This window comes from Cynara cardunculus, assembly GCF_001531365.2.
Source record: "Cynara cardunculus var. scolymus isolate 2C chromosome LG 1, CcrdV1, whole genome shotgun sequence".
Classification (NCBI taxonomy): domain Eukaryota; kingdom Viridiplantae; phylum Streptophyta; class Magnoliopsida; order Asterales; family Asteraceae; genus Cynara; species Cynara cardunculus.
The window spans coordinates 19330949-19356183 of NC_037528.1; the positions used below are offsets into that span (position 1 = coordinate 19330949).

A 25235-nucleotide genomic window follows, 5' to 3' on the forward strand; every position below is an offset into this window, starting at 1 on the left:
TTTGACGTTTAAAACGACTTTTTTATTAGATGACATGACACAATTGTTTCGTGCATACATATGCGATAACAAGGGACGTAGTTTTTATCAAACAGGTCGTATTAAAATTATAGGTTGCCATTCAAATTTTTTTGGTTATCTTTTTATTTTATTATAACAACATAAAAGAAAGAAACACCACTTGGGTTGTGCAAAAAGATCATTTCTATGCCATTTTCAATGGAACCTTACTTTTTATAACTAATTTTTATTGTATTTTATAGGAAAAATTACATCAAAATGGAACCAACTTTCACCTGATTCTTATTTTGGGGAACCAACTTTCAAAATCATCATTTTGGGGAACCAACTTTCACCTGATTCCTATTTTGAGAAACCAACTTTCAAAATCGTCATTTTGGGAAACCAACTTGCACCTGATTCATATTTTGGGGAACCAACTTGCAAAATAATTATAGAAAAATTGAAAAATTACACCAAAATGGAACCAACTTTCACCTGATTTATATTTTGGGGAACCAACTTTTAAAATCGTCATTTAGGGGTCTCTATCAAACTTTTTGTTTATTTAAGAGTCTAGTTGATCTATTGAACAAGTAACAGGTAATTTAAGGGTCTCTATCAAACTTTTGGTTGGATTTGTCAAATTTGATTTAAACTTTAATATTGACATAGATTAATTAGATATAAAAATCTTGAATGTGATATTTAATATTTATTTTTTATTGTATTAGTAAAAAAACAATTTTTATCATGGTAATTTGGATTTTTTTCGAAAAAAATCTTCAATTTGATATCTGAATTTAAAAAAAAACAAGATTTTAAATGAAAAATAGATTTATTGCATTAATTTTTGGGAAAAAAACGAATTTTAGTTATTTTTCTATAATTATTTTGCAAGTTGGTTCCTCAAAATAGAAATCAGGTGCAAGTTGGTTCCCCAAAATGACGATTTTGAAAGTTGGTTCCCCAAAATAAGAATCGTTTGCAAGTTGGTTCCCCAAAATGACGATTTTGAAAGTTGGTTCCCCAAAATGACGATCAGGTTAAATTTGGTTCCCCAAAATAGGAATCAGGTGAAAGTTGATTCCCCAAAATGACGATTTTGAAAGTTGGTTCCCCAAAATAAGAATCAGGTGAAAGTTGGTTTCATTTTGATGCAATTTTCCCTATTTTATATTATGTTAATTATTTTGTGTCCTTGAAATTCCCTTTCGAGTTCTCAAAAATGATAAGTATTCAAAGTTCTTGACTTGCCCATGTTTGGGCAAACGGATTTTTGAATCCCATGTTTGGTTTCTACCGGCAAATTGATCTTCTTTTAAATTCAAAAGAAAAGACATATGTCGTTTGGTGACACTTATGGGGCGTTAGGTTCGCATAATGAAATTTGGTGTAATTGGAATTCATCAAAGAAATTTGACTTTGAATTAATTAAAATAGAATTTGGCTACGCATTTGATTAGTAGGAATTGGAATATCCATCTTTGTTTGAGGGAAGTGGGGTAGCAATTGTTATGATGACAATAATGGTCTGGTGTTTGGTGGTAGTTGGGGGATAGAGCTATCACCCCGCCCTTGCCCACCTCACTCACGCCATCGTCCCACCACCACTCATCACCAATACCACCGTTAGGCCACTATTGTCTCCATCCCCTACACACTTACCTCACTGCGCCCCAACCTCAGCAATTACCATGCCATTATTTCTTATCATCATAATTACCACCCCTTCCCCCCTCCCCCTAACACATACCTACCTGCTACCTCCAAACCTCACCCCCGCCCTCGTAACCTGCCGCACCAACCACCACCACTGACAACCACCCCCTTATGCACCACCACCCATGGTGTAGGTGTGTTGAGGGTGGGGGTTAGGGTGATGGTTATGATGACGAAAATAGTAGCATGGTGGTTGGTTGAGTGGGGTGGGTGTTCGAGGGCAAGGTGGTAGTTGTGAGTTGTGACGATGACAATAGTAGCATGATGGTCGATTGGGTGGGGTAGGGAGGTTTGGGGTGGGTGATGGTAGTTGTGGTGACGACAAAAGTGACATGGTGGTTGGGTGGGGTGGCGATGGAGCTAGGTGGGTTGGGTAGCGGGGTGGCAACTGTGATGACAATAGTAATGGCTATGGTGGTAGAGTGGCGAGGTGGAGGCACGAGGTCGGGTGGTTGTGGGTGGGTGATGGGGTAGTGGTATGGTGGTGGGAGTTAGGGTGTGAGGCGTGACCGTGACAGGAGTAACATGTTCGTGGTTGGGGCAGTAGGTGTGGTTAAATTGGATGCAAATAGATGAAATTCAAATCTTTCACTTATGCCTAGGATTGAGGAATTCATTAATTTGTAGAATTCAATGAAATTCAAACGATTCATTCATTTTATTATGTGAACCAAACATAGGATTTGTAATTTGGTTAAAGGAATTATCCATTCCATATCCTTTTATTCAAAATCCATGAATCAAATACTCTCTTACTAGACGTTTGGTTGGCATAATGGAATTTGATGGATTCAGAGGTATTTAATAGAATTTTACCACACATTATTTGACATGAATTGAAATGAAATCCCTCAAAATAATTAGAATATGTATCTTTGGTTGTTAGAATGAAACTTCTGAATTGGAATGAAATTCCGTCATGAAATCTGGTTAAATGAATTTGTCATTCCAATTCCATCAAATTCATTCGGATTTCATAAACCCAACGACCCTCTAAATTTTATGTTCCATGATCATGTGTTCATGTAGTTAGTAAATAGGAACTGTGACTCTTGTTTGGCAACACAATAAATATGTTTATCAAAAAAAAATTATTTTCTAGAAATAGGTTGCAATATAAAAACAAATTTAGAAATTGTCATTTACCATGTTTAAACGCTTAGCCTCATTACAGTCAAATATTAAAATAAACATTTTCTATAAATGATGAAAACGTTGATATTAAGTTATCAATTTATAATAACTGATTTTGTAAATACATCAACGTTTATTGGATACTGCTTTATCCGAAATTCACTTTATACTATAAAAGATACCCACAAATGAGACCATAATTTCCGAAAGCAAGTTGAACAAAAATTGAGAATATATAAAAAGAACCATTGTACTCGACACCTTTTGTACATAATCACTCATCCTTGCAAGCTCTTTTATGGTTTCCTATCACTTTCCAAACGACTATGATATGTATGCTCAAAAAGTCTAGCAAGAGGTTTGATGAACCAGTAATTCGTAAATTTTATCGTGCTGGGAAAAAATGGACTGTCTATTACATGTTTGATCATAGTAATTTGTTCTATAAATATATGAAAGTCACTCGAGGTTTATAACCTTTATGTTTTTCCCTTCGATCAATCATGTTATAGACTTTATTTTGCCGCCCTGTTTCAAGTCTTGCTTCCTTTATACTACAAAACTAGCTAAAAAATGAATATGTTAACATCTGGTGAAGGATAAAATGCCACTAAGAAAGATACCATATATCCATTTCAGCCATGGGAATCAAGAGATCAAAATAATATCAACTTGTATTATTGATTTTTCATACACCATTAACGAGATCATGTGAGAATAGTAAACGCGGTATTGCACAAAAGAAATGATGAATTAATGGGTTTTGATCAAGGTTCTAAATGACGTAAAGCGTGGCGACGAGGTCAGCTCAAGCCTTTGGAGCCACAGCGAGGGCACAACGTTTTTGAATCTTTATATCATAAAAATTATTATACATATAAATATATATATTCTACTAATAATCAATGAGTCAATGATATTAAATAATTTAAACTATGTTATGCATAAGACGTTAAGAAAGTAAGAAAAATATGAATATTGTGTTATAAAAACCACGCATTAGGTCATGGTGTGCTACAAACTTGACGTGGCATGATACACAAGTCTTAAGCCACGACTCACCACGATGGCTGATGCAATGAGCTTTTTTGAACACTGGTTTTGATCGAGTAGTGGGTAAAGTTGAGGAGTTGAGGTAATGAGAGAAAATTTGTTGTTCCCAAATCTCATGTTTCATACTCACTGGTCACCTGAAGACATATCATGGTAGAATTGTTGAGATTGGATTTTGACCTGTTGCAGCCATTGTTGCTAGGCTCCCGGTACACTCACGGGCGATTGTTGTTTATGGGGTAAAGGTGACATGATAATTCTGAGACGAGAAGGGTCACTTATCATACACATATTTGCCAAAGAACAGGTAACATGTTTCAAAGTGTGGTGCCGAATGATGAAGTTGTACACGTAGGTCTTATAAGATGTTGCTTATAAGTGCATTTTACATGTTTATTGTAGTAAGGAATTTTTTTATGTTGCTTATAATGAATCTATGTAAAATATTATAGTGGAATATTTAGATGTATGATCATATGTTTCTACTTTATTGTATTAGAAACTGATCATTTAACGAATTTCTTCGTGGGATTTTTAAAACCATTTCCTAAACCTATTTTTTTTTCCAGGTTTTGTCACAACTTTCTGAGCTATAAACCACTTTCGATGTTGGAATTCGTCAAAGAAATGTTGTTTGTTCACTTCATAGGGTTTCACTTTGGCAATATGGATGAACATAGTACGACGTGCATTTTTAAATATTGTTTGCATATGTGTTCAGTGTGATGATTTTGTAAGAGGTGGGGTTTGATATATTGAATGTGTTGCATTTTGAAATGTTACAAATAAAATTGAAACATAGGTTGGTTAATTGGTGGTTTGATGGTAAAGTTCATGATTCAGATATTTGAAGTAGTGAAAAATCTAAGTGTCTACCTTTTGATGATCATCGGTCTTCATTTAGGTATATAATCTCAGGGGCCGTTCATAGAACGCTTATCTGGGTAAGGCTTAATACATTTTTAGTTGGCAAAACCAATTGTACGTATATGAGTCGGCTTTTGAGCTTTTGTAGACTCGGTTTGCCTTCGTATTTTTTATTTATCATGAGAGGTGTATATGTATTGTTGCATGTAAAGAGGTGTAACATGGGAATCTCATTGTTATCTAGTAATACTTGTTTGTTGGCCATTGTAGTTCATTATTAATATTAATTAACATTAATAAATTTCTATTTTTATTTTATAATAATTAATATTTATTTTATAATTAATAGTAATAAATAATAATTAGTATTAATTAGTGGTATAATTAAAAATAGTGACAAAATACTCCTCATAAGCTCCTCCAACTAGCGATTTGATAAGTTGGCTTATGTCCATGCAAATGTGTACCCAAATTTACGAAACAATGTCTAATTTGTTTTTTTTTCTCACATCCTATGTAAAAATGTAAAATGGATCAACATATATATTTTATTTGGTAAAAACCTATTTTGTACTGGGTATTATTGCTTACATTTATTTAAAATTTATACTCAGGTACATTGTATGGGTATACAACTAGCACCCGGAATCCCGGATGGACAAGAAAAAGACAAAAAATAAACATTATTAACATTTTATGTTATCGGTTTTAAATTGATATGTACACTGCAGCCGGCAGGTACCTTACTAGTCTTTAATAAAATGATATGTTTTCATGTGATTGATAAATAAAGAAGATATATGTATTTGGGGACAATATACTTTTCTGCACTAATAAGCTAGGGTATATATGGCCAAAACGGATCTGACCCGGCTCGGGACGGGACCATTGGGATTGGTAAGGACTGAGACCGGACCGATAGGATCAGGACTGATTTAGGCCCTGTTCGAGACCAGATTTTGGCCATCTCTAGGCTAAATCAGTCCTATTAACATTGTTTTTTAGTAGCCTTAATCTTTTGGAAGTGGTCGATAACATTTTCCACTCATCTTCCGATGTTCTAATTTAGAGTGGGGTTTTCAACTCATTGCGATAATTTGAAGAAAGGGAAAAAATATCAGATAAAATTATAGAAGCCAAAAGTATAAGATGTAAAAATTATAGAATAAAAGGTCAAAAGTACCAGGAGGTCTCAGGTTCAAATCCAAGGAGAAATAAAAATCCCTTATGGTCACGGAGGTTCAAATGCGGTGACTTCAGGCTTTCTGCAAAGCAAGTGGTAGTCCTGGGATTAGTCGGCTCGCATAGCGGGTTGGATATCCAGATTAATAAAAAAAAATTATAGAATAACTTTACAAATATTAAGGAGTCATGAGTTTGACGAGTATTTCCTTTTTATAGAAAAAAAAAATATGAAAAAAGGCAATCTGTTGAAAGTGGGATTTTATCTCACGCTCTTTTAAAGGAGTGTCTTAGGCTTCGCTTAGCACACCAGACATATAGAATATGACATAACAGAATAAGGATCATTATTCCTTGTCTGACAGGACTTTAATGTGGAACAAACATAAATAAAATGAAACAAAGTGGAATAGGCGTGTTACACCCCTGTTCCATGGAACAAGGTGGAAACAGACTTATGTTTTACCAATAACCTCAAAACTAATAAAACCTAATTCTATTTTAAAACATCAAATATGTCTTCCTCTTTGTATTTTATTCATTATTTAAATTTTATTTATTGTATTTTATATTATTTAAACTTTTAATTTACCGTCCTCGTTATTTTTATGTGGTTTCTATATTTTGATTAATTTAGGTAATTTATTAAATATTAGTAGTTAAAAACATAGGGTTGGGCTGAGTTGAAACGATTCTAATCTAGTTCCAACTCAATACCTACGATTTAAAGATTTTTCAACTCGATTAAATATTGAGTTACTTTGGGTTAAGTTATTTCAGGATGGGTTGGTCGATGAATACAGTGACATACAAAAAGTAATATAATGACATCCTAACTTTTTCCCTATATAGTCGGACCATGAATGGGGGCACCAGACTTCATAATGTTCTTATGTAGGCCCGCCTCTGGATAAAGGTCATGCTAAATGAGTAATTGAGTGTCGACAATTTTATGTTTTTAAAGAGTATATTTTAAAATAGGGTTATGTTCAAGGGAAACTTGTAAAAAATGAAAAATTAAGAAACACTGTAATATTCATTCATCTATACGTATGCACATATATATACAATTAATTGATATGACATGTACATGTGCATAATATGCACACATGAATAGAAACTGCAGAGATGATTAGTTATTAAGATGATCATCAATTTATCATCTTTTTGGGGGGTTTCGCCTTAACCTTACTCTTTTTGTATATAACCTTAAATGAGATTTTAATTAAATAAATAACTTTTCATTAGCGTATGTCATTTTTTCTTTAGTAGATCATGAGATTGTGGATTTAATTGAAATCTAGGTCATATACCTAAATTAGCTTGAGTCCAAACATTTGGTTGGATTCCGGTGAGAAAGAGAGTTAAGATGAAAAGCGTAAGAAAAGATCCCCACCATTGGATGCACATTATGATGAGACGCACCGAGATGAGATGTACCAAGATGCACCAGATCAATCCCTGTATGAAACACAATTCATTGGTGGGTTTGAGATTAAAAGTTATCAATGGTCCATGTTTCTTTTTACGCTTCTCATTCTAACTTTCATTCTCACACGATCATTCGCACATTTTTTATAGAGATATAATAATCATTTTATAAATTATGTATTTTACTATTTAAAGTTTTGGATTAATTTTATAAAAATTCAAAATTTCATTTTTAATGGGATTAGGCACGGCAACGGGGGCGGGTTTGTAATCCCCGGCCCCTGTCCCCGATGGGTACGGGGATTAACATCCCATCCTCGATCAAACCCGGTCAAACCTCATAAAGAATATCCGTTAGTTTGAGTGTACCGAGGATTCTCGACCCCAATTTGAGTAACATCCCCCGGCTCCGCCCCATCCCCGGTTTCAGTCTATTTGGGATCTCCTGCCCCGGGACCCCTTTTAGCGAGGAATCCCCATTCCTTTTCGAATTGGGTGAACCAGGTTCCCCACCAGTTCAGAACAAATCACCATCCTTAAATGGGACAACCCTTGGAAAACCAAATCAAAGGTGAACTACCAATGTTTTAAATGACGTCAGAGATCAAGTCGTGGCTTTAGGAGCCATATGAAGTCACAAGTTTTCAAGGTGTGATTTAAGGTAAATATTACACATATGTATTATATGCATATAGAAAATATATAGATAGGGTTTAATCATTTTAAAATCTCATATATTATGATAAATGTGAAAACTATTATCATAAGATATTGTTTTACATGATTTTTCCCTTCTAAAATTATAATTTAATATATTGATTAACATATATTTGTTTGACAATGTGTTTATTTTATATATATTCAATTCACAATGTGAAACTTTTTTTGTTTTACAACTACATAAAAGATATTCACATTATGAAACAACTACATGTGTAATAAACACATTGTGAAACAAATATATGTTAATCAATACACTAATTAAAATCGTAGATGAAAAAAATCAAGTGAATTAACATATGATGCACCAGTTCTTAAGGTTATCACAATTTTACGGGTTGTCCAATAAAAACCCCCTAGATATATACATTCATACATGTTTATAATATTACTTAATGACATTAGACAATTTATATTCACATCAAAGACTAATCTAATACATTATACAACAAGTATAGAACTTGAAGGTAAAAAAATGTGTCTTGACGTCACACCATGGCAACGTAACACCTTAAACAATTGCTATTGAGGTTAAGGAGATGTGACATGCCTTTTAGAATACTCTGAATTACATAAAAGGACAATTATCGATGTCCTAAAAGTAGGGTTGCTCAAAAACCCGACCAACCCGATCAATTCAACCCAACCTAACGCAAAATAACCTAACCCGAAGCAACCCGATGTCTAATCGAGTTGTAAAATTGTCAAACCGTAGGTATTGAGTTGATATTGGGTTACTATTATTTGAACTCAACCCAACCCAATGAACCCGATATCATTTTATTTATTGGATTTAATATGATTGTTGAATTTCTATTAATATATATATACATTAGACAATTACATTATCATGTATGCTTTTCATATACACATATTTTCAATCTATTCATATCTCTATATAACTCATTCAGTAATTATGAACATATATATGTAAATTGAGAAAATTAACTGAATGTGATATACGTAAGAAATATGAATAAGTTGTATCAAATGGTTGATAATAAAAAGAAATTATGAGTAGAGAAATAACATATTCAAAGTTAGAAGAATATTTTAATATACCAAAGTATCAACCCGACCAACCCGTACGGGTTGGGTTGACTTTGGTTTGGGTTAGGTTGGGTTAAGATTTTTCCAAACCGCAAGCATTGGGTTGGGTTGTTCAAATGTCCTCAACCCGATCAACCTAACCCATGAGCACCCCTACCTAAAAGGATGTTGTAACCTAGTACCTAACAAACAATGCGCCTGATGATATCGCCACCATGCCTTGTACACCTTTTATCCCACTGCATTCGCTATCGTCAATGTTACTAAGCAAGATGAAAGCGCCACTATTCAAATTAGAATCATCTTTCATCCACATTACAATACTTATCGTTCTCTCAATAACAATTCAGCAACTATCAAATATGGTTCTAACAAAGTTTCCTTCTTTACGAGTAAGTCCGTACTATAATCTAGCATCCTCTCAAGTAAAAGCTTTCATCTTGCACGTAGCCCTAATCAGCGAAATTTGATGTCATCAACCTCATCAATCACCAAGTTAATCATGGACTTGTAAAATACACTGCGAGTTTAGTTATGTTTTGTGCTTTTATGCCATTGAAAATATTAAGGGTGCAACTCAGCTTGTTGGCATAACCTAACAAGATTGTGAATGGACATAAGCTTAGGGGGTGTTTGAGATTGCTTATTTAAAGCAACTTATGTTTTTTTATAAAAGTGTTTATCAGCTTATGTGGTGTCAAACCAGAGTTTTATAAACTGTTTGAATTAGCTTATAGCGGTACCGAAACGTATTAAGCTGATAAATATTTTTTTTCCCCAATCTAAACATTAAAAACTTCTTATCATTGATAATACATCAAAATACGTTAATAAACACTTAAATAATTATCTAAAATATAATTATGGTTTTGTACAATGTCCGAGCATATTACTAGGAGTTACACATTTTCGGCAACCAAAAACTTGTTTTAAAATGGAAATCGTAATATTGTTGTTAAAGACAGCCATGATTGGAAATTGGCTTATGATTTTTTATTTTATAATTTTGAATTATAAATACTAGTCTCATGAGGTTTCTTCTACTCATTGTCTCCACATCTCTCCATACGCTACACAGATTCTATCTTCCCTTTCTCGTGACTAAAATTAATGGTCAGTAACTTTTCAAACGCCATGTTTCCCCTAATCCAGATGTATTACATACGAATATGAATATTCATCGTTTGATCCAAGTAACCTTATCTGTTCGTTTTTGCAGAAACTGAAGTACAACAATCAATCGTTTGATCGAGCAGCTTTAAATCTAGAAGGTACGGATTGATTGAAGTAGATGATCAATCGATTGTAGTGCTGATCGATTAAACCAGATGAGGAGCGAGATCGTGCGGAAGACTACGACGGCGGAGGAGGAGGTGGAGAGAAAAGATGAGAGGCGGAGGAAGGCGGAGGAGGAGGAAGATGAGTACGTAGTGGAGGATGTTAGAGATCACGGGAGTTTAGAGAAACGACGGAGTGTGTTCACATTGTTGGCTTGGGACATGGGGATGGATTCAACTCACAGGGGTTTCAACAGAGACAAAGTCATCGATGGCATCAAAGGCTTCTCTCATGGTCTGTTCATCCATCCACGAAACAGGTTTCCTTCTAACTTTCTCTAAACCCTCATTTTGTGTGTGCATAAATCTGCGTGGACACGTGGCAGTAAATGATAGGGAAATCTAGAAGTCGTCAATCGGGTTTCCGAGAATCATGGCCGTTCCCTAATTCTATGGAAAAGCAAGATGAATCAAACACAGACGAATTTAATAAAGCTAAACTTTTTAATACTACTGGTCGTATCTTAAAACCACATGAAACCCGACGGTACAAAAAAGTTTGTTTCGATGAGAAAGAAATTTATGGTCAGAAACATAAAGAAAAGATCTTTAAACTTAAATTAATGTTAATTGAATATCAATACTAATAAGGTGTATTGAGATAGAAAACAATTAATGAAAACCATTTATTAATTGACTTTGATCTAAATGATAAGAGACGGTGCACTTTACCCGTGATGCATATATCCTCACCATTAAATAAAATAAAGAAAACTGTGATTCAATTCCTTTTGGGTCCCACACTTTTTGAGATGCACAGATCATCCTGCTACATATTCTGGGGTGGTTCCTCCGATAGTAAAATATTTCGCAAACCAATTTATGAAGCTCTTAATTTTATCGTTGTAGATGCTCATCACGAACAATATTTGATAGACATATAGGTAAATTTGAATAAAAGATTATTAAAAGGGAATTAATGAAATATTGGATTTATCGTGTTTTTTCAAGTTGGTGATGTTTATAAAAACAACTAGTCGACATACATCCATCTTTCAAATCCCATCCTCAAATAAATGGAAATTGACCAAAACAGCTAATCTTCCTAACCGATACAAATTTTAGCCATTTTGTTAATTGAATTTCAATTTTAGTTAAAGTTCACGTAAATGTGATAATTTTTAGATTAAAAAGAAAAAAAAATCTTCACATAAATCAACGTAATTTTTTCTTCTTAAATATGAAAATAGGCTTTGTAAGAATGCATAAAACATTTATACAAACTTCAGTTAAAAATGAATTTGATTGAGAAGATTGTTTATTTGATCAATTTCCCCCAATAAATATACATATTATATTGTATTTATTTATTCATATAAAAGCTTGATGTTTGATTTTATCAAATATATTTATTGTAACAATATTAGTCATAAATTTAAAATTTAAACAACAAAAATAAAGAAAGATGTGGAAAAGTGAAAAAAAATATCTACGAATTGTAATGGACAAAAAGTCGTAGTCGTAGGTATGAAGTCGGAATTATTTTAACAAGTCAAACATACAAATTGTGATGATTATACACCCTTTATCGTCCACATTTTGTTTTGATATTGTGCCGTGCCACCCTTTACATTTGTTGTATATTATATTTTCTTTGTATCAATAAAAAATTATACTCATTTGCATCTTGTAGTAGAAACATCATCTTTTTACAATAATATATCTTTTATCTCTCAAGATGCTTACCAAATAAACATTTTAATGTGTTTTAGAATATAATTTAAAATACATATATTTAATAATTTGAATCAAGAAAATATTTATTGTGATAATATTGGTGTAGAGGGTAGAGCAAATAGAAACCGTCTATATTATACCCTATGAACTAATATAGACCATATATGTTTCACTTTCTTAAATGTCTTATCAAATGTTTCCTAAAACCTCATTTTTCCCCGTTTAAAATTACCCTGTCAATGTAATGTTTTATTGATGAAACGAAACTGTACCAAAAAAAGACCATCTCCATGTGTTGTTTCATTGGTGAAACAACACTACATTATCAAAATGGATTAGTACAAATCAACCAAATGTTGTTTCATTAGTGAAACAACATTACTATTGTCTTAAAAGCATAACAAAATGAGTTTTTTAAGAAAACAATTGATAAGACAATAAAGATAATGAATAAGATAATTATAAAAGTTAAATATGTATTATTAATATTAGTTCATAGAGTTTTTAACTTATATGTATTTTTATACGATTTTGACCTACTTATGTAATAATATAAATAAAATATTGCTTGCAGTTACAATAAAATAAAATAAAAATTATTTTAACAAAATAGACGTTATATATACACATATTATATATATATATATATATATCATGAGATAATGCGAAAAAGATTATATATACAACGATTATAAGAAAAAAATTATATATATACAACAATTATAATATTGCGAACAAAAACAAATGATATTAATATATTTGCTACGATGAGTAATGTGTGATTTTAGCATAGAACTTCTCTAAAAATATGTGTCTATCCTATTGCAAAGCACACACAAAGACAGCTGCCCGACATGGGAGCCTCTCCGTGATTAGCATGTGTCATATATACAACATAAAGAACATGGGTTGATCCAACTACACCCTGGTTCGATGTTGATGCTATTCTGTAATTTAATAAATTAATTGGATAATATTTTTAATAAATTAGTCAAATAATCTATGAGTCGGAATCAGTTTTTTTTTTCCTTCCTGTTTTGTGCCTATAGAACTGACATGAACACCTTTATGTGTAGAAATTTTTCTAGGCACAAAAGTTAGGGGTAGTTTATTAAACACATACCTAGTAAGTGTTTACCAGTCGGGTAAAATTTTAGTCTACAAAAACGGTATCATATGTAACAATTTATTCGGTGAGCGCTTATCGTGGCAAAGGTCGTCGGTCTCACTTACCGAGCAAGACTCTTGGTCCCTAACTCGCTCTTACCGGGTAAGATTCTAGGTCCTTACCATATTATCCGATAAGGTAATATGACTTGGTGTTCACCTACCCAAGTAAGGGTTTGAGAAACGGCCCCTTAATCAACTTTGTAATCAAAGTCATTTATTTATCATCATCATCATTATTAATAAATTGAGTAAACTACAAATTTGGTCCCTATGGTTTGTCAAAAGTAACAACTTTTTGTCCTTGTTTCGACATTATAAGATGACCATCATGGTTTGCAAAAACGTCTGGATTTGGTTCTTTTTTCTAACGACCTTAAAAGTTCCATTAAATGAAGAATATTTTTGTCCTTTTATTGATTTTTTTTGTCTTTTACCCAATCAAAACCACATAGACCAAAATCATAAAATTGATTTTGATTGGTTAAATGACAAAAAATGGATAAAATTATGAAAATGTTTCTCATTTAATGTAAATTTTTAACGGCCTTTAAAGGAAAATATTAAATCGAACGTTTTCACAAACCATAATGATCATTATAATTGCAGTGATGAAAAATATGACAAGCAACATAAACCAAATTTGTAGTTCACTCTAAATAAATTAAAAATACTTTGATTTACTTGTAGAAATTTCCTTAGATATTTGATAAATAACTAATTTTAAATTATATGTGGAGTCAAACATAACAAATTCGGAAGAGGACTATGGGAGTGTTTAATATTTAGTGGTATCTCAGAATAAAGATTCGCTGCACACCCCCACAACTCTTCCTCGACTCTTGTCCACGTGCATTCTATTAGTTTTTTACTTTCTCATGACAAAAATTAAAAACAAAATTAAAATTTGAAATTAGACCAAAAAAATCATATTATTTGGCATTTTTTATAATTCTTTTTGGTGAACTATTGTATTTTAAGCCATTGGTTTAAAAATAAATTTTCAAGACTAGTAGTAATTGACATGTTTTCATATGTGTGAAACAAATGATTTATATTAAATTGGTAAATAAATACAAAAATATTTCAATGTAAAAAGTTTATTTCAAATTTGTTATAAGTAATCAATCGTCAATACAAAGATGTATATATTAATGATAATAAATTTATAAAAAATGTAAAATTCTTGATACAAATCTATAATATAAGCATAAATCAACAATAACAAAGATAGAATCCAAGAATTGTATTTGTAATTAACAAATTCTTCGTGAAAATAGAACGGATTGAAGCCTGCAAAATCGTAGTGTCCTAAGACAAAATATCGCCGGTGGATTGGACGTTTGTCTAGAGGATACAACAAAATTTTCAAGTTTCGTACTTGAAGCTTGCGAATTAAACGATGTTTTGATGATGGATCATTTAGAGAGAAACCCAGAAAAACGGCACACAACAATCCAAGGCCCAAGACTCTATCTTTGATATTTAATATGTAATGTCATTTGCAAAGCCCAAGCACCACATGAAACCTAAGTTCATGTCACGCCTTAATTCATTTAAAGCTCAAGCACTAAGCTTTATTAAGTGAGTTCCATTTCCTCTTGCCTCCTAAGGTTTTCATAGTAAACCAACTTCCAACAAATTTAGAATATTATTATCAAATAAGTTGTATATGAACTAATTAAATATATTTAGTTATAATTTTTAAATGGAATTTGAGGGTGGGCATGGCACTCCGAACCCTTAGTGCTTCGTCTATGTTCATCATGAATTTGTAATTCATGATAAATAACAATAACATGTCCATAACACGCATACATTCATCATGACTGTGTGATTCATGATGAATAACACTTCCATATTCATCATGAATGTGTTATTCATGATGAATATTCATCTTGAATAGGGATACGTCATGCGTTATGGGTGGCTCCCTAGTACGTAATCAGTTTTGCAAAAAAAAAAAATGTACGTGTGGTTCATTGTGTAACTAGATACTAAAACGGGATGCTAGTTTGGCAGATATGTGTTTAGTTTTGTCTTTTGTGTCACAATGTCAATGGCCAAATTGCGACTTCGATAGCTCACAGGATGTGTCTCGGGGCTGCTATTCTGTTTCCAGTGTAAAACTCGACAGACACACGCCTAACTACATGCTAGTACGATGTATAGTGAATACAGGGTCTGGCTAGCACACATGATGAGTCACATTGGTGTTAGTCTGGTGCCAGCTAAATTCGTTAGGTCCAGCTACCTTCAATGTTGAGATATTAATTCAAAAGTTTACATTTTGATATACAAATCGTCTACATGTCATTTGATGCAATATGGTATATTTGCACATAGAACAAAGTTTCACGTTAAAGGGCTTTTGGCCTAGCTGTATCCGATAACCCACCAGTCTAAAGGTCAATGTTCCAGCCTTGGTTGGTGAGACGTGGGCTTGAGTTTCATTTGCCGTATATATTTTATCTACTTAGAAAAACACACTTGAGTATGTTATATATGCATATGTCTCGTATAAATGATATAACACATCAGCATCGTTAAGGGGATAAAAGTAGGCCTTATTGTGCCCATATAAGAAATTTCATGGAACAAAAACATAAGATTTGTCCCTTTTCAAGGGAGATGAATCTGAAAAAGACTACCCTTGTAGAGTAAATGGTGAAATGAAAGTTAAATTCTTATGGAGTTGGCTAGCTGTGTTATTCAGTATTGGTGATTTTGACAAGTTATCCCTTGATGGAAATCAGAATGTCATAAAATATAATGTAATTAATATGATTATGCCAGTTGAAATAAATAATAAACAAAATGCAAACTTTTCATTGCTTTATATTGTCTAAGAATAACATGCAATAAGTATTCTATGATGCAGATGGTACCGGGCTTGGGAGAAGTTCATATTAATATGGGCAGTGTATTCCTCTTTCTTCACACCTATGGAATTTGGGTTCTTCAGGGGATTGCCCAATCATCTCTATTTATTAGATATTTTTGGTCAGACGGCCTTCTTCATCGACGTTTTCCTTCAGTTCTTTGTTGCTTACAGAGACAGTCTGACTTACAAGATGATCTTTAACCGAAACCTCATTGCTATTCGGTCAGTTTCATCCTCCAAATGAAAATTTCATCAACTATTTGCTTCCATCGAAATACTAACTTAAGCTCTTAGTGGGTCAGTCTCTTCTTATTAATAGATCATACAGTCATATAGAATGGAACCCGAAAATAAATGTTCAATCTTATTGTTGTTTCACATTTCAGTATGTAACTTTAATCCTTCCATTCACATTTGTTGTTGCAGGTACCTGAAATCTCATTTCATTTTTGATTTACTTGCCTGCATGCCTTGGGATAATATTTATAGGGTATCACTCCAAACTCCATATAAATGTAGAAAGTGTTTTTTAGTTAATAATGCTCATAGGATCATATTGGTGCATGCTTTGTGTTCAATTTGCTAAGTTCATTACATGGATGGGAAAACCACATCATGCTTTTCAGTCAAGTTTTCTTGATTAAATTCTTTCCATTATGAATGAGACTTCATCTGTGTTAATCAGGCTTCTGGGAGAAAAGAAGAAGTGAGATACCTTTTACTGATAAGGTTGGTGCGGGCACGAAAGGTTCTTGACTTTTTCTCCAAGTTGGAGAAGGACATACGGGTCAAGTATTTGTTTTCGAGGATTATAAAACTTATTGCTGTTGAGCTGTACTGCACACATACGGCAGCATGCATATTTTATTATTTGGCTACAACTCTACCCGCTATTGAAGAAGGATACACATGGATTGGCAGCCTGAAACTTGGTGATTATAGCTACTCAAACTTCAGAGACATTGATCTTTGGAACCGCTATGTAACATCCTTATATTTTGCAATTGCTACTATGGCAACAGTGGGTAAGTTCCTTCATTTCAAGGGAACTCTTTCAATGATGTTCTAAGATTTCACTTAAATCATCCACATACAAGGAATCTATCAGGCATTATTTGGGTTTTTTAATTGCTAGTTGGTTTTTATGCTTTTAGTTTAGTTCTAGTTTGTATGATGTTAGAAGCAGAAAAAATGATAGGATCTCTGTTCTTGGTGGCGGATTAAGATTGTAGAATTGTTCCATTTGGAGAGAGTGTATACATCCTTGTTGCTCCTTGTTGTTTTTGGTTTATTGACATATAGTGTGAATGCTGAATGAATTTGAACATCTTTCTACAGGTTATGGTGATATTCATGCAGTCAATTTGAGAGAGATGATATTTGTAATGATTTACGTCTCATTTGACATGGTTCTTGGTGCTTATTTGATTGGTAACATGACAGCTTTAATTGTGAAAGGATCAAAGACAGAACGATACAGGGATAAAATGACTGATCTCCTTAAATATATGGACAGAAATAGACTAGGGAGAGACTTACGCAATGAAATAACAAGTCACTTGCGGTTACAATATGACAGCAACTACACTGATTCTGCTGTCATTGAAGACCTTCCAAGCTCTATCCGTGCCCAGGTACAGAAAGGAGAAATCTGCTTAACTCAGACATATGCGATATAATTGCAGTTCTTTAATGCCAAATGTACACATTGTTTAGTGTTTTTTTTTGCTTTTCTTTTGAATAATTGTGCTATGAAACACCTTTACCCCAACTAGTCCACATAGGCCCGATCCAGACATTTTATAGGCCCTTATTGTAAAGAAGGGACTCAACGAATATGATGAAAATCTTACAACCGATGTGTTTCATCATCAAAAATTAAACCCAATACTAGAAAGCGGTCTTCTATTCTATATGTCAAGACATAGCATATTGCATTAGTTTGAACATATTTCATGATCCAACATATAACATATGTTAATTCCTATGTTCCATTTTTAATATATCGGTAACAACTAAAAACACTCAACACATGTATATGGGTATGTATATATGGAGCTATAGCAAATGCATGTGGGCCTGTTAGAATATGAATACATGATTTGCAATAGGAAATGCAATATAAACCCTTTAGTAACTTGTAGATAGTAGAAATATATGATTTGCAATAGAAACTCTATTTTGTTTTGTTATTTTGAGGGTTGTGTAATGCATTAACAACAAATAGCATAAGCTTATGTATCTTAAAGGTTCTATAATGTTATTCATGATCGCTAAAACCTTGATTTCCTAGAAGAGTTTATTTCTATCTGTTACATACTTTGAAACATTGGTTAGTTTAGACTCACATTTAAGATCAAAATAAAAGCCTGTGTAAAGACCGGTGTGATATCATAGCTGTTAAGGCCTCTTCTTTCTCTGTGCAAGCTTAGACAATCAATCTCCCAATCCCGTCATTCTCATTTAATTAGAAATGAAAGTTTGTGGATTGTGGAGTACCCCCAAGAAATGAATTTTCAATTTAAAACTTTTAGATGCAAATAGTTACAGCAAGAGGTCATCGCTATTGGCTGACAAGTGCACTGCTGGTACATTCCTACATACATTACCAAATAGATAGTCTGAAAACAAGTAACAAGTTGCTAACCAAATGACAAGTTCCTGATACAAATAGAAGTCAACAAGACAAAGCCGTTAAGAACAGCTGCTGAATTTTACAATCGAATCACATTAAAAACGCAAAATAATAGACAAATCTGTGATATTTAGCATGCATTATAGTCAATTCATTGTTTCTGCTTTCAAGAAGTATTTAAGTTTTTTACTTTGCTTTCTAGGAAAGTGAACCTGTGAAGGGTCGTGGAACTTTTAATTCATCATGTTTTATATATTTTTAAATAGATACTACTAGTGAAAAAAACTGGTCCCCTATTCCTGTTGTCCCTGGCAAGTAACCCTCTCGTGCTTGCCAAACGGCCCTGACTCCATGGGGTCCAAGGCCAATCTAAATGGCCTGGACAGACTTCACATCTTCTGGCGGGTGGTGTGTGCACGGGAGTTGATAACACAGTCAAACCTGAGGCTTGATGCTTCATGAGACACCAACTCTTAGGGGCTGTTTGGTTGGTTTTCCATTAAGTCTTGTATGGATAAAGCTGTGTGTGTGGATTAATCTGTCTATATAGATTGGGAAGGTTTTTGTTTGGAAGAGTTTTTTTCATAGATGAAAGGAGCGTGTTTTTTAATTGGAAGGGGTAGGTTTGGAAAAACTTGGCTTTCTGCATAAAGCTTCCCTCTAGAAGCTTACTGAATAAGCTACTTTCTATATCATTAAGCCACTACCAAACAGTCATGTATAGCTTGACAGCTGTGAGTCCCATTAAGCTCATTAAGCTACTAACAAACAGGGCCTTGGTGACTTTGCCACTAGGCACTAGGCCAACCTCTCAGGGTTTCATTGTTTAGTGTATGATCGAAGCATTATCTGAAATACTAAACAATGTCGTCATTTCTTGCAGATATCTGAAACTCTCTATAAGTCATACATTGAAAAGGTTTCTCTTTTCAGGGGATGCTCTTCGGAATTCACCAATCACATTGTAAGTCATTTTTGAGGTCATTCTAGATACTAGGAAACTCTTGGATACCATGGAAACATCTGAAATGAGCTGCTTTTCCAATCTTATAAGCATGAGAATTTTCACATTAGTAGCTTCTTTGGTATATTGCAATTTGTGTTCTCTTACTGCTTGTTAATGGGATTTATTATACTGAAAAACTACTAACGGAATGCAGTTTGATAACTAAAACACCAAGTAGGAAAAGTTATATAGCTCAAAAATTGTTTTGCGAAGTCCTTTCTTTATTTTTCTGGATGTCTAGATCTTTCTCCTTGATGCATTGACTATGATAAATGACGTTTGCATTCCAACTAAATTGGCAACTTTCTTGACTAGGACTAGAGTATTTGCTTATGGAATTGTAGGCTTAATGTTCTAACATCTGAGGAGCCAAAGATCTCTGAGGAGAAAAGATCTAACAAATATATTTTGTTTGCTTGGATTGCACTCCTAGTTTGCAATTGTGGTGCTTGTTTTGTTTCCTTGTGCATATATAAATCGAAATCTATTCTCGAGCCTCTGACACCCATCATCAGGACTCAGGAGCTTTTATATGTCTCATGGTTTTACTAATTGCTCCGCTGCTTGCCCCAGATGATAACATCCACAAAAATCAACTTGGCACTCTATATGTTGATAATATATGCATCTTAATGGGCTGTCTGCTTGCAGGTAACTAGAGTGCACGAAGAGTTTTTTCTTCCAGGGGAAATAATAATGGAACAAGGGATTGTGGTTGATCAACTTTATTTCATATGTCATGGCAAGCTGGTATAACTTCCTACTATATGATGTTCTTGTTTCCTCGAATTCAAGTCTTTGTCTGCTTCATTACGTCATTGGTTTTGGATTGTTATGTGAAATTAACCCTTGTAGACATCAACATTATCAAATGGTCATTTGATTCTTCATTTAGCATAAAAGATTAATCTCACTAGTACAGCAACTTCCTAGACAAAAACAATTTGTATCTAGACATGCTCCCATAAATTTAAGGGGTCCTTTGGTTAAATGACCTTCAGAGAAGTTCTTTTTAAATCTACGACCTTCTGACAGATTTTGAGAATGTCATTGCTTAACAAAAGGATGTCACTTCCATACATAAGAATACCATAAACTTATCAGAAAGTCATGGATTTAAAAATCATTTGTCAGGAGGTCATTTAGCTAATCCAAATTTAAGAGGCTTCATGAACTGCATATCAACTATTTAAGCATGCTGCCTATATTCCTCCCCTCTTGATGCCACAAGGGAAAAGAATCTTGGAGTAGTTATGGCCAAAGGAGAATTTGTTTTGCTAATGAATGTTAAGGAAATCATAAACCTGATTTGCTACTCTAGCTAGTTTTCACTATCCACAATGTTATAGCTTTTTCATGAACGATTTTCCAAAAGGTGGGGCCCACAAGCTTAGGTGGCTAAGAAAAGACTTATTATGAGGTTGTGCAGTTACAAATAAAAAGAATATTTTTGGTTGTCAGGGCTTTTTCACAATATGAGGTGGCTAGAAAGCTTTTCAATAAGCTCTCAGAAAGCCTCCATTGTGGATACACTTAGGTTATGCCACGATTTTAGAAACTCTACAAGATTGATGGATCAAATTTGGTACAGGAAGAGGTTGTTGTATGTGAAGATGGATCAGAAGAAACAGTATCAACTCTAAAACCTCACGACTCTTTTGGAGATGTTTCCACTCTATGCAACATTCCCCAGCCATACACAGTTCGAGTTAATGACCTTTGTCGACTTTTGCGGCTTGATAAACAATCTTTCTCTAATATCCTTGAGATATATTTTCAAGATGGACGAAAGATTCTGAACAATCTACTAGAGGTGATAACTTAATGTACTATACTTGATCACTGTTTTTGGATTAAATATCCCCATTGTTTCTTATTGGTTATCTTGGGTTCTTGCATAAGCAGTCTAAACTAACATATGATATGCTGGCAGGGTAAAGAAAGTGATAGTCGCATGAAGCATTTGGTGACAGATATCACAGCTCATATTGGAATGCAAGAGGCAGAACTTGCACTGAGGGTCAATAGTTCAGCCTATAATGGAGATTTAACTCAGCTAAAAAGCTTACTTCGAGCTGGAGCTGATCCAAACAAGAAAGATTATGATGGAAGATCACCACTGGTATGTTTTTTTATCTAAAAGAAAAGAGTGAGTGGCATAAAACTTGCTATGTTTTGACTCGGACTTGGTTCACAATTGTGAGAATATGTGGAACCCCCATTTTTACTCTCCAAAAGAGCTCCTGAGGAGAGAAGCGAGCTTCCAACATATATGGAGGAGAAATGGTCCAAGTCCATCTGGTGTGGAACTCTAACGGCCCCCTCCAACATAGGCTAGATGGGCACAAATTGTCCCAGATTATCTTGCTAATTTGAGTTATACTTCTCTGATTATAACATTACCATATAACAAACAATCTAACATCTCCTAAGATTTTAGCAAAATCAAACTTGAAGCTAGATCAACATTGCTCTTAGTTTGAACACAAGTGGTTATTCGTCTAAAGTTCTTTGTCATTTCTTTTGATCTATCCCTCTTTGATTGGTGCTTGAATTCCCTGTATGCAAGTAAGGTCACCATTCTGAGACCAGGGCGGACCCACTATAGTGCATACGGTGGCACCGGCCATCGTCATAGTGTGAAAAATTTTAGGGTCGTGAAAGGTGTCATCGTCTTATATGGTTTGTGCAACCATATATTCCTTGAAACTACATAATAACCCAAAGTTTCTATTGGTAGAGTTGGTTTGCATAGTTTTTTCTCCCCTTCTAGACCCGGGTTCGAATCCCATTTGTACCATTTTCTTAGTTTTTAGCTTTTAATTTTAGGTTTATTATGTTTCGGATAAAAGACTCGAACACAGGACCACACATACAAAAAGCTAGGAACTAACCAACAGATCAATGATAATTTTGTATAAGATACCCATAGCTTCGTTTTTTATAATCAAATGGTGCCACCACTTGAAAAAGATTCTAGGTCCGCCTTTGTCTAAGACATCCTTGTATTGAACCTTTCATATCATGCTTCGATAACTCTAGTAAGTGTATATAATAGAAAAGAGACAAGAAAGATGTTTGGTTTTTAACAAGTTCTTGGCATGAACAGCATCTTGCTGCATCAAAAGGACACAAAGATGTCACTGTTTTCCTTATTCAAGAAGGCGGAGAAGTTAACATTTCAGGTAAACTTTCTTCCCTTTTGAATTTAGATTCTGGTGCTTGAATTTTCTGGTCTTTTTGAATTGATCTACTTCATTTCATCTTACTGGAAGATAACTTTGGAAACACACCGTTACTAGAAGCCATCAAGAACGGACATGATAACATTGCTTCCTTACTAGTCAAAGAAGGGGGATCATTGAAGATAGATGATGCAGGTAGTTTCTTGTGTTCATCTGTGGCAAGAGGGGACATAGATTTTATCAGACGGATCCTGTCAAATGGTATCGATCCAAACTCAAAAGATTATGACTTCCGAACTCCACTTCATGTCGCCACCTCACAAGGATCTTATATAATAGCAAAGTTGCTAGTTGAAGCTGGGGCTAGTGTTCTGTCAAAGGACAGGTAGAACTTTGTGATCATCATGTTATATATTGATGGATTGAAGTATCTGAATATGATAAAAAAATCCTTCACAAATCACAAGTGTGAGAATAAGATTACTCTTCAAAAGAGCCCTTGAGGAAAGGGGGGGGGGGTTCCAACATATATGGAAGAGAAATGGTCCAAGTCTAAGCCAATGCCCACCCCAACTGACAGAGTATCGAGTCCCTATAATGGTAGACCCTCCCTCCGATACCACGTGAGAATATGTGGAAGCCCATTAAATTGCTCTCCGAAAGAAGCCCTTGAGGAGAGATGGAGGTTCCAACATATGCAGAGGAGAAATGGTCCAAGTTTAGCCAATGTGGGACTCTAACAAGAAGGACCTTTTATTGAGTCCATGAAGTCGAACATATACAACACATCTATTTCCTCCCGTATCATAAAACAATTAACAAAATTTATGCTCTGAATGCGCAGATGGGGTAACACACCTCTTGATGAAGCCAAATTATGTGGAAACAAGATATTGATCAAACTATTGGAAGAAGCCAAATCGTTTCAGATGTCAGAATTCCCTTCATGCTCTCAAGGACCAACAGGTATTAAAAGTTCTTGACTTGCCCATCTTAGAGTGTATATGTAGAACCCCATTAGATTACTCTCTAAAAGAGTCCTTAAGAAGGGAGGTTCCAACATATATTGAAGAGAACTGGTCCAAGTCTAAGCCGATGTAGGAATCTAACAAACCCTCTTCAACGGAGGCTAGACAGGCACACATTGGCACATAGTGTCGAAAGGGGGCATAGACAAGTACAGGTTTCCCGAGTGTGTCTCTCTTTCGAGTGGTAAACCTTAGCTCTTATACCATGTGAGAATACTTGGAAGTTCATTAGATTACTCTCAAAAAGAGCCCTTGAAGAGAGAAGGGAGGTTCCTACATATATCAAGGAGAACTAATCCAAGTATGGTTGATGTGGGACTCCAATATGATTGAACCATCAGCTTGAATGTCACTTCCTTTTTAGAACTTTTTAAGTTTTTCCTTCGATCAATCATACTATAGAACTCAACGTTTGCGTAATTCAGACAAGAAGCTAAAGGTAGCTAACGATGGATTTAATGGCGTTCAGTGACAGATAAAACAACACGAAAGAAATGTACCATATATCCATTTGAGCCATGGGAGCCAAAGGATCAAAACAAATATGGAGTTGTATTATGGATTCCAGACACCATTGATGAGCTTATGAAATCAGCAGCAAATCATTTGATGTTGGAGGTTTCTTCCACTCGTTGTATCATAACAGAAGATGCAGGTAAAATTGTTGATGTGGATATGATTACAGATGGGCAAAAGCTCTACTTAATCACTATTGAAGCTTGACTTATATGTATAATCTTCATCATGTGATGATGCAAATTTTGCCAAGTCTGTGAGATCATCATTGTATATTGTTCTCCATTCATATGTTATTGTTATCGTCAATGTAAGGTTGCGTGTAAAAAATCATCTGATCCAATTAATTACAACCTACGGACCAAAATTGGATCCAAGATTTCAATATCTAAATTGGATCCATTTGTTGTTGGATAACAGTTCAAATCCAATAAACCTGAACCAATATAAACCAATTATGATACAAGTATCGAGGATGAAAAATTTATTTTTATGCATTATTTATATTTGGTTTATGAAACTTGTTCTTTTCCTCTTTCTGATATATGTGTAAACTCGAGAGAGAGAGAGAGAGAGAGAGAGAGAGAGAGAGAGAGAGAGAGAGAGAGAGAGAGAGAGAGAGAGAGAGAGAGAGAGAGAAA

At 34.2% G+C, this 25235-nt stretch overlaps 1 protein-coding gene across 1 annotated transcript; it reads left to right on the top strand.

Annotated features, from left to right (window-relative positions):
• The first annotated feature begins 10487 nt into the window (after positions 1–10487).
• LOC112521610 (potassium channel SKOR-like) lies at positions 10488–24904 on the top strand. The gene is made up of 13 exons (XM_025130611.1): positions 10488–10756; positions 16222–16446; positions 16651–16714; positions 16910–17249; positions 17563–17858; positions 19743–19823; positions 20517–20615; positions 21457–21678; positions 21799–21987; positions 22975–23050; positions 23141–23435; positions 23895–24016; positions 24548–24904. The coding sequence occupies exons 1-13, from the start codon at positions 10488–10490 to the stop codon at positions 24799–24801; spliced, it is 2532 nt and encodes an 843-aa protein (XP_024986379.1). The 3' UTR covers positions 24802–24904.
• The last annotated feature ends 331 nt before the right edge of the window (positions 24905–25235 follow it).